Source organism: Carassius carassius, chromosome 24, assembly GCF_963082965.1.
Source record: "Carassius carassius chromosome 24, fCarCar2.1, whole genome shotgun sequence".
NCBI classification, from domain to species: Eukaryota; Metazoa; Chordata; class Actinopteri; order Cypriniformes; family Cyprinidae; genus Carassius; species Carassius carassius.
In genome coordinates this window covers 10423033-10435061 of record NC_081778.1, presented here as the reverse complement: position 1 = coordinate 10435061, position 12029 = coordinate 10423033, and the positions used below count along the sequence as shown (strand labels likewise).

Sequence of the window (12029 nt, the reverse complement as noted above, 5' to 3'; positions counted from 1 at the left end):
GGGGGAAATATTATTATGAAATGAATGTTTTTCTCAAATACACGTTGGACAATTATTTGCACCCTTAGAAATTATTTTGAGTAAAATATTTCTGAAGTATATTATCATTCTTAGTCACAATTTTGAGCACTCCAGGGTGATTATGAACATGAAATTATCCAACCATGGCTTCCTGTTTCACAGAAATATAAAGAGGAGGGAAAACAAAGCCCAAATTCCCTTAATCATCCATCACAATGAGAAAAAACAAATTATATATTTCTGATGTGCAGCAAAAGATTGCTTCACAAATGAGTGAAGTGGCTTTAAGAAAAGAGTTAGAGCAATGGAAATTCGCATTTCCACCATCAGGGCAATAATTAAGAATTTCCAATCAACAGAAAATGTTACGAAACTGCCTGGAAGAGGACTTGTGTCTATATCGTCCTAATGCATGGTTAGGAGGAGAGTTGAATGGCTAAAGACTCTCAAAAGACCACAGCTGGAGAAATGCAGAAAATAGTTGATTCTCGGGGTCAGAAAACCTTTTAAAAAATGGTAAAACAGAACCTACATCACCACATGTTCTTTGGGAGGGTTTCAAGAAAAATTCTCCTAGCTCATCCAAAAACAAACTCTAATTCAGTTATCAGACATGACTGGAACTTCAAATGGGACTGGCTTTTATGGTCAGATTTAACTAAAAATGAGCTTTTTAGCAGCAAACAATCAAGATGGGTTTGGTGAACACAGGTTAAAAAGTACCCCATGTGTACAATGAAATATACAGCTGTATTTTTAATGTTAGGGGCCTATATTTCTGCTGGAGGTCATGGATGTCTTATTCAGACAAATGGCATCTTTGATTCTATCAAATACCAACAGATAAAAAATCTGACTCTGTTAGAAATCTTACAATGGGCCATATTTAGATCTTCCAACCATACAATAATCCTAACACAAACCCCAAAAACAACACAAAAATGGGTATCTGAGCACAAAACCAAGCTTCTGCTATGGCCATTCCAGTCCTCTGACCTGAACCCTATAGAAAATGAAAGGAGTGAACGGAAGAGGAGAAGCACCAACATGGAGCTGGGAATCTAAAGGGTCTGGAGTGATTCTGGATGAAGGAATGGTCTCTAATCTCTTGTCAGGTCTTCTCTAACCTCATCAGGCATTATAGGAGAGCTGTTAGACTGTCAAATGAAGGTTTCAAAAAGTATTGATTAAAAGGGTGCAGTTAATTGTGGCCAGTGTGTATGAGAGAAAAACATTTATTTCATAGTGATATTTCTCCCCATTTTAAATTATTATTATCCAATGAAAGGTGTTTTTTTTTAATAAAAGATCAAAATGATTAACAATGAAGATTAATTTTAACAGCCTTCTTTTATCATATTTACCAAGGATGCAGATATTTTTGGCCATGACCGTATATAACGATATATCGGCAAACAGGTTCATATCGGCCGATAATAATAACAATATGATATATCGGTCGGGCTCTAAAAACGAAGGACAAAACTCTATCTATACATAATAGGCATTTGAAAAAAAAATAATGCATGTAATCTCTTTTGAGAAAAAAAAAAGGTAAATGTCAGACAAAGACACTAAAGCTTCTAATAAGAGAATGTATGCACATAATCTTTACACTTGCAGGCAACCTTTGCATCTGATCTTCAATCAGTAAGTAAGGAGAGCTGCTACATGTGGTCCTTGTTTCCCCCTCACTCTCTCAAAATGGCATGCAACAGCCATGACATTTACTGGCGCCATCGGCACTCTGGGCCCGAGACACTATAACAGTCGTCGTAGGGTGTGATTTCTCCATGGTTCACCTCTTGAGATTTCTGTTGTTCTGGAGTACTAACAAATAGATCTATTACATAGATTCCAGACACAGCAACCATCCACCCATCCATCTGTGTCTCGTCCATTCAGTGGATGTACAATGTTGTCATGGGCCAGTGTTTGTAGCCAGAGCAACTGCTATGCCCACACATCCTTTCAGTCCTGAGCCACCCACATAAACAGTGCTGAAAGAATAATAGCCAGTCACACATACAAACAAATTGTGACACTTCCACATGCCTGAACACCATGGACACAGACAGCTCCCACACACCACACGTCCTGTTCAATATCCCACTGAAAGGTAGAGTTTCACCCTTCACAGCAGCACAAACAAAGACACCTCCACTGGTGAAAGACACCACCTCATCAACACAGAACATGATAATAATATAAAAAAAATATATATAATAATAAATTGCAGCCATTTGATCTGTATTTAACCCTCTGGAGTCGATTCACACGTATACACGTTGAGGCATTTTCTCCTGATAACCCCGAAAAGAACTTAAATTACACTTTCAGTTTTGATAATACAGATAAGAGCAATACATCAATCGAATCTGTAAAGGGTCTACTTTTTTTCTATACAGACGTAACAAAACTTTGTGCATTTATAAAATAAAGATAACAAACAAGGTGTGCTGTCTGCAGCCTTTGTCTGCGGTGATCTTTATTTACAAACGCGTCATTAAATTGAACTGTAACTCCGTGAATACTTAACGAAGAGACATGAGAGAGATATCTATAGAACGCCTGACATGTCTACTTTTAAACTAAACAAGTACTGCCAAAAACAAATATTCTGTGATAAAGTAATCCATATGAAAACAACACGATGTCCGTTTTTCACGTCTCCCTTCAATATCTTCAAATGCCCCTGCGCTGAATGCGCTATTCAGATTATAATGTTTCACTGAAGCGTGCGGCTTGAATACGCCCACACAACAGAAAACAAAGCAGCGAGACCATTCAAGTTTTTTATTTTTTATTTTACTGTTTGCTTCACGATGAGAGGAAAAAGGCATATTTCACCCCAAAAAGATGTGATGTGGATTAACTCAGGATTTGAGATTTGGATATCCTCAGAAAAAAGAATGAAGCACTTTATTCAGCAGAGATCACAAACATGAGTAAGTCTCTTTTTATGTATTTATATACTTGTACTAGTTTTCACATAATGTGTAAACATTTTACTAGTTAGACTTTTTCCAAACTATAATTCCTGACTAAATTGTATAATCAAGTGAAACATTATGAAGTTTCAATAACAATATACATTACTATACCATACAAAAGCTTGATAATATATAATAAATTAAAAAATATATATATAAATGTAACAAATGTAACAAACAATGCTGTTCTTTCAATTTATCCCCCCCAAAAAACTGAAAAAATATTCTCAGCTCTTTTCAACATTAATAATAATAATAATGATAATAATAACAATAATAATAATAATAATGATAATAATAACAATAAATGTTTTTTGTAGAAAATCAGATTTTTAACAATCAGATTTTCTACAAAAAAACATTTATTGTTATTATTATCATTATCTTTCTGAGGATTTCTGAAGGATTGTTTGACTGGAGTAATGATGCAAATAATTCAGTTTTGAAAGTCAGCTTTGATTGTTCCTAATAAACTGTTTATCTGCACTCGCAAGTGAATATTAAATTATGTTGTGGGATAATTAAATATATTCTAAATAAACTACAAACATAAAAATATATAGATTTATTTTGTCCTCACATTCTTTCTTGTAACTCCTCCCTCTCAGACAAACAGCTGACTGAATGGCTCATTATGCAGCTCATTATGCAGGCCTTTGTCTTCTCAGGTGTAAATCACAATGATATTCATGATAGTTGACGCCTACTCGCATATGACTTTTACCAACAAAAAGTGTCTTAGAAAATTTAAATCAATATATTGTTTTCTGTGAGTAAACAATATGATTTTCACAATTTAGAAAGAAAAATTCTAGGCTACAAGCTCCAGTTCTCAAAAGTCCTGGGAACCAATGTTCTGTATGTGTTTTATTTTCTTATTCAAGTGATTTAACATTTTTTGTTTTTCACTAACCACGCATAACATTTTTTTTTCTCAAAAACACAATCATGTACATACATGCTGCTCACATATTATTATAGCCCAGTTTGTGCTGATTACAGTGAGATTAGACTTTAGCCATTTAGATGTGTATAAGAAACTGAAAAAAAACACAAATGTCAGGGCATTACAAAACTTCTCCAGGCCCCAAAAATACCCTTAGACCTCAGAGGGTTAAAATGCACATCCCTACTTTCTATGCGTCTGCTCTGTTTAGCGAGTGGCTGAAAGGAGCAGCACTATAAGTTAAACCAGATATTATGTTGCTTCTCTAATTTTACATGCAAGTATAGCCGAAATCACAGCACAGCTATTGTCTTTATCTCATGTGTATTTGATTTCATCAGACGACAGCTCGATTACAAATCAGGATTTTTGTGCAGATTATTCTTATGGGTCACGTTTCAGTCATTATTTCATATTAATTTGGTTGTCTGACACCAGAAACCGTAAAATATTACAATGAAAACTGTTTTATTGAGAATTTGGCTACATCAAATTACAGTATGTGGACACAGAGAGGCAATATATATGCAATAATAAATAATAAATGTAAATTTTGCATTCTGCAAATAATGTAGCAGGCTTGTGTAAGTAAATTGCTCAGTGCAAAGAAAGAGAAGTAATGGGGGTCTGATATTTCTATGTTTTTTTCCCCATGTGTCTAAGGGACATCTATGACATCTAAAATCATCTATGACTTTTGAAACATGTCTAGTCTACATGCTGTAGGTTTCACTAATAATAAACATACATTTGCATAAGGCAATCATATTTGTCCATGCCTATGTTGATTAGAGTATTAAAAACTTGAAAAGTATTAATTTTGGGTATATTTAGAACAGATAAAAAAAATGTGATTAAGTTGTCATGATTTAACTAATCATGATTTAACTCAATCCAATCATGTGATTAATCACCAATAAATATTTTAACCGATTGACACTGGGCTCGAAATTAACTTTTTTTACTTGGTAGCACTGGTGTAGCACCAGGAAAAATTTAGAAGCACCCACCAAAAATGAATGAGCACCACAACAACACATTATATATTAACAGATTTCATCTTTACATTCTTAACTTTAATGCAGATTTTAGACTGGTTAATATTAGCTGTCAGTCACCCAGTCAGGTGAAAGGGAGCTAACAACTGCGGGAAATGTAAAGGGCTGAAGAAAAGAGAAAATGAAAAGAACACTGGCAGATTTCTTTCGTAAACCACCTAAATTAATCTGAGTTTGGTTAAATACAGAGAGAGAGCTCCTCTTTGGCAAGGATAAGGATGGTGTATGCAGTGTTAAATTTTACATTCAGCAATTGCACGAAACGGCTGGCAGCTAGGGGTGTGCGATATTGACAAAAAATTATATCTCAATATTTTCTAGGATTTTATCGATTACGATAATTAGACAATATTTAGCTGAGTTTTGTATTGATTTTGTGCTGATCTTAAGGACTACCGTGGACAGCTGACTTTGATATTCTTCATATTCTGTGTGGTGGTCAGTTCAGAGCAGTGATAGAAACAAATTTTTTCCAATACGTTTAAATAGATTTTTACCTTTTATGGTCCTTTTTACAACTAAGCCATTTTTTTTTCTTTTTTTTTCTTTTTTAGAATAATAAGACACTTGGGCTGTTATCAAGCACATGAAATCAGTATCAACAAAATTCATCTTTGAATTTGAATTTCTGAAGTGGTATTTAGATGCATTTACACACTGCTCAATGCAATACATGAATGTATTTAACTTGTAGTTACACATGCATATATAATTTTATTAATGTAAACAAATCATTGAATACTGATATTTGAAATTAGGTAATAAATAAAAATAAAAAGAATTAGAAATGATACTTTAAATGTGAAATTAAAAACCGTCAGTATGTGGCAGCAAGTCACTGTTAATAAGTGAGTCATTGCGATTGATCAGAGTCATATAAACTCTGATTCATTCAGGAACGAAACGCTGTGATGTTGCTCAGATACGCAAAACAGTGCTGTGGCTTTGTTTATTGAACTGTTGTATACATTCAATATTACATTTGTAATCATGCTGGTTTTTGGAGGAAAAAATGGCATTCTTCGTGTGATATTAACTATATGAAATAATGCAAAGCCCCGATATCTTGAATTCTGTGATGCATTTTAAAGACTGAATCATGCAGTGAAAAAAATTATTTGAACCAATTTGAACAATTTCTGATATGTCCTTCAGTGACAAACTTTTTGAACTGTTCAAAAAGGAGTAAATAGTCAATTTAATTTTAGTCAATCAGAAAGTCATTGAGACACATTTCCTCCTTTTCGCTGAGACAGAGACCATTAGGAGTTTGAATTAAACATACTGCTTAAATACTAGTTCATTAATAGCCGATGCACTCTAGACATAAATTCTTAATACTGATAAAATGAACACTTTATATAAGCCATTTAGCACAACTCTCTTAACATCACATTTTGTCTGCACAAAGCTAAAAGTGGCCAAAGGTTCTCGATAATTGGAAAGTTTGAACTACTATCACAACCAATAATAAAAGAACGCCAATGCTAGCACGGAACCTGCTAATGTCCCTCACTTGCAATCTCATTTTGCCTGGAACCCATCAAGAGAAGGACTGTGTTTTTAAGTGCTGGCGAACGCAATTTAATTTCACTATTGTGAGTGGAAATAGCTCTTTGCAGTGTGTCTGTTAGTGTGTGTGTGTGTGTGGGGGGGGGGGGAGGTAACAACTTATAACAGCCCACAGAGGAAAGTGGTAACAACAGGACAGGAAATGAAAGCCAAAAGCTGTATATGTATATGTGTGGGCATCAGCCATCATATACGTGACCTACAGTTCCAAGCAAAGCTAAGATCCACAAGGGAGGCAGATTTAAAGCTTTCAAATCATATTAACAAAAGATTTTATTATAGATTTATATACTTTATAAATATATACAGTCAAGGTTATTATATTTATAGTATTGTAGCATAAAGCTGATTCTGTGGATGCAGTGAAAAACTATGTGCGTCATCTCTGAAGTTCATTACTCCTCAGCATGACCTACTTTTAAAATTTCAGGATCAATAATCTAATAAGGTTGAGTACAGAAACACATAAGAAAGAAATGCCTCAAGACAATCTTGTGCCTGGTATCGCTGATAATATTAGGAGTGTATTTGTCCAAAACTTCTGCTGTAAAAATTCTTAGTATACTGTTCTTTGAGAACAAACTCCCATAAAATGTGTGTGTATAAAGAGTGTAGCTGGTTACCTGCTGATGGGTGAGCTGTGCTCCGTGAGGGACACCAGCAGTTTGAGAGCATATACTGGTACAGGATCTGGCTCCAGGAGCAGACTCTCATACCCGCAGAGAAGAAAAACAAACAAAAAACCTTAAAAAACCTACACAATATGTATGCAATTTGATACAAGTTATTTCATGTCATAAAGCGGCTTCAAAAAACATTGTGACTTTTATATGTTGTTGACACATTCTCTGAGAATGGAAACAATTCCAATAAGATTTCGGGATGATATTCGGGATGTTATTCGGGATTTTCACAAAAATTGTGTTGATATTTTTGGGATTTTTTCGTGTTGCTTTGAAGTGAAAATTTACAAAAAATATACTTTCATTGAATGTATACATATCTCAAATTATTATTCTTTTTTCTAAATTACTATTTAAAGTTTTTACAATTTATCATCTTATTGTCTATTACTGTAATATTGCTTTTGAATTTTGTACAGTTTAAGAGACTATTGTCAACGTTGCATTCAGTCATTCATAATCACATTTAAAATATGGAAAATTGGAAAATGGTCTGCATATCATCGTTATTATTATTATTCCATATATTTTGGAATTCACAATGAATTGCTCCAATATACTCAAATTGAATCAAATAATTCTCTATAGAAATTTCAATGACTTTTTGTTGACTTCATAAAACTTTAACAATTTAACTTTTCCTAATATATCACAATGTTACAATTCCCAGATATACCCTGGTTTTCCAGCACCATGTATCTGCAAGCTATAAAATCCTTCTCTTTCCGGTTCATCCGAGTTTTATCCTAAACAGTGATACGCAATGAGCGACAAGACATTTTGTCAATGTTTCTATTTGTGCCAAACTCAATAAATATCACTGGTCCTAAATTGCTCTACGCACTGTTCATTAAGCATGATATATATTTTGATTGACAGCTATTGTGTGCACAGACAAATTGCTCGTTGCTGGAAACTTCACATCACATCATGCCTGGTTAGGACACAATCTTAGTTTCAATAAATAGCGAGGATGGAGGAGTAAACAGAGAGCAGAATATAGGTAAGTGAGTGGTGAGTCTTACTGTGGCAGCAGGGCCTCAGAGATGAGCGTCAGCAAGCGAGTGTTGGAGGAGATGCCTTCACCTTCCCACTCTCCCTCTCGTTCTCTCCCTCCATTTCTCTCTCTCTCTTCCACCTCGTCTTGGCTCAGCAGCAGCAGCGTGATCTCTGACAGCACACGCAAACTCACAATACGCCATTCCACTGGGACACACACACAGCAGAAGGGTTAGATATATACTTTCTCACATGCATGCAAAAAGCTAATATAAATATAATACAATCAACATATCCATAACTCTTATTCAAAGAAAAGAGAGACGGTTTTTTCTCATGATCTTAAAAACATTTTTGTTCTAAAGGTTTATGCTCAAAATGCTTGAAATGTATAGCAAATCCAAAATCTGGCTATCAATAAATGTATTTACAGAAATAAATAAATATTAATAATTATATTATTATTAATAACTTTGGATAAACCTTTGGATTCATTTTTGGATTAACTGCACAGGCCTATGGGGCAATGTCTTATGATGTTGTTTTTTCTAAGTATTACAGCAGCTAGGAAATGAAATATCTTTATTTCTGTATATATATATATATATATATATATATATATATATATATATATATATATATATATATATATATATATATATAAAATTGCTTTCTCTGCTGTGGAGTCAAGACATTTGCAAATATGATTAAAGATGAATATGCGACAAAACTACAGAATGTCACACTTCATTATTAGGTCTTTTGACACATACATGTTTTACCAAATAAAAAGGACAGCACTATAAGAGTTCATCCCACTATTTGATGTGAGCATAAGTATTAGAACAGTTGAATTTAAGGTGGATATAAAAGATTAAAAGCTAATATTGTCATGATCCAATATGAAGTGCTTACTAATGAGTTTGGTGGCATTATGGATTTTGGTAGCCAAAATGATTTTGTACCCTTCCAAATTTATTCTGCTACTGCCATCATGCATTAAGTCATCATTAAAATGAAGAGGTCCTGTTCTAGAGACAGCCATGCATGCCCATGCCATGACACCACCTCCACCAAGCTTTACAGATGAGGTTGTATGCTTAGGATCATTTGCATTTCCCTCTTTTCTCCACACTGTTGCTTTCCAATCACTTAGATAAAGGTTAAGCTTTGTCTTATCGGTCCATCAACTCAGTTCCAAAACTCTACTGCCTCACATTTGTGAAGAATCTTGCCTTTGTATGTTTGGTGCTGATCAGAGGTTTGCATCTTGCTGTGTAGTCTGTCATCAACTACTGTTGTTTTTCCCAGCTGAAACTCTAAAAGTGCTGATCTTCTTAGCTGGTAAAACATCTTTGTGTTGAATCAACCAATAATAAAATTTGACATTCTGTAGTTTTGTCTTATATTAATCTTTGAATCATATTTACAAATTTCTTAACTCCACAGCAAACAGAACAATTTTGTCTTTACTGTTCCAATACTTATGGAAGACTGTATAAATATTCACACACTCACCATTTTTACTGAAGGCCAGAGATGCCAGAGGTGGTGCAATCAAATCCACAACCTTGGGGAAACAAAGAGAGAAGTGCATTATTGTAAAAGTGAGAAATCTCTCCTACATGTGCTTAGTCTCACCAGACCACACACACACAGCGTGAGTGAAAGTGAAACAGCTGGAAGTAGAAGACTGAGAGAGTGCTCTGAAGAGCTCCAATTTGCATGGAAATGTGATGTCAGCTCTGCCCTTTGATCATAGAAAGTGTGTTCCAACAAAAGGCCTTACGCCAGCTCTTTCGAAAATTAGAACCAGGTTTTACGATTATTACCAACTACAATCAGCCGCATGGCAGCAAACCTTGTGGACAGGTGTCTTAATGTGGATAGCTGTGGGCATCTCCCAAATAAAGGATTTCACTCTCTCTGATGAAAAGAAAAACCAAAGTAACATATTGTAAAGGTTATCTATGAATTTTCCTCTTCTTGTCTCTTTTGTAAGACAGATTTTTCTTTTCAGCGAGCTGCAAGTTTTATAGAGGTGCTTTGCTAAACCTGCGGCACATCTTTGATCTCTTGCCAGCTCCTTTGTCATGAATGTCAGTATAATGGTAATTCTTTCTCTGTAGCTTAGTTGATGTATGTTTGAACATTAGTATCAAGTACGTTTTCTACCCAGACAGCCATTAATATGGGTCAATAATGTATAAGTGTCCTTGAGAAAGAAAAGGAAAATATTTTTAAAATCTAGTTAAACACATGTGCTTTGTTCTTAGAAATTACTTTTTCTATTCTTGCTGGCTTCATATGGTTTTGAAAAAACTCTTATACTATTCAACTAAAATATACATTTAATGAGAATGTCAAACAAATTTTTAAATTTTTAAATTTTCAAAATGATTTTTAAGTTTAAAAGTAATAAGCATTAAGTTAATAAGCAATGATAAGCTATAGATACTTAAGGTATTATCATTAGTAGTTAATAATAGATGATAATAATGATAGGTTAAAATTGATAGCCTGAATGCACTGTAATTCACTTTGGATAAAAGCGTCTGCTAAATGCATAAATTAAAATTAAATTAATTAAATTAGTAATAGTAGTAGTATTTGTAATGTTAATTATATAATATTTTTTTTACATTTTATGATTGAAATTTTTCACAGTTTGTACATATTGCATGGTAATAAAAATAAGTTGTTCTGCAATTTTTTAAGAAGTCTATTTTCTTCATCAAATGCGTTACCTGCATTTATTTGATAAAATAAATAAATAAAATAAATAATTAAAACAGTAATTTTGTAATATAATATAATATAATATAATATAATATAATATAATATAATATAATATAATATAATATAATATAATATAATATAATATAATATAATATAATATAATTAGTGCTGGGCAATGATCATTTTATTTTAACACTATTAATCGCATGATTGTCTGTGATTAATCACAATTAATCGCATTGTTATGCACAAAACTAATAATGCATTCAAAAGTAGTGTATTGTGTGTAGTGTATTTTTTCATTTAAAATTACTGCTATATGAACAAAAGTGCAATAGCATTTGGTTTGCAAACACTTTAAGCAAATAAGGTGCTTTTTTACAGCAGTATTCCTTTTACATATAAGCAGTAAAAATATTTATTGTAAATCTTAACATAACATTAATGTAATTAAATTAAATATAAAACAAGCTATTTGTCACTGCCAGGACATGAACATTTTATAGAAAGTATTTTATAGTTTGTTATAGAAAAACAAGTTATACTCAGAGTCCAGAGCCTCGATCATAACATTATAACAGGCACCTTCCTATCAGAGACCTGCACGATCACTGGACCCATTGCAGCAGAGTGCGGCGCAGGACAACACTTGATGGGCGGGTAGAGACTTGTGTGTGCGGGATGCAGGAGAATAATTAGGGTGTGCTCACACTAGGCAATCTTAACCCCCAAAGCCTGGTTCGTTTGAGGAGTGTGATTGCTTTGTTCAACAGTCCCTGGGTCGGTTGGAAGAGGTGGGCAAGAGCGCGGTTCAGTTATACAAACCCGATTCCAAAAAAGTTGCGACACTGTTTGTAAAATTGTAAAACATTGTGAGTAAAAAAGGAATGGAATAATTAACATATATAATTTAAATAATTTATCTCATAAACTTGTATTTTATTCACAATAGAATATAGATAATATATCAAATGTTGAAAGTGAGACATTTTGAAATGTCGGGCAGAATATTGGCTCA

At 33.6% G+C, this 12029-nt stretch overlaps 1 protein-coding gene across 1 annotated transcript in view; it reads right to left on the bottom strand.

The window, feature by feature from the left end:
* Positions 1 to 12029, bottom strand: part of LOC132102784 (serine/threonine-protein kinase ULK4-like) — a 261675-nt gene that overhangs the window by 141699 nt on the left and 107947 nt on the right. The window contains exons 28-30 of the mRNA XM_059507432.1: positions 9791 to 9842; positions 8299 to 8479; positions 7214 to 7306 (exon numbers count right to left, since the gene is read on the bottom strand). Coding sequence (XP_059363415.1) covers positions 7214 to 7306; positions 8299 to 8479; positions 9791 to 9842 — 326 coding nt within the window. The remainder of the gene's footprint in view (positions 1 to 7213; positions 7307 to 8298; positions 8480 to 9790; positions 9843 to 12029) is intronic.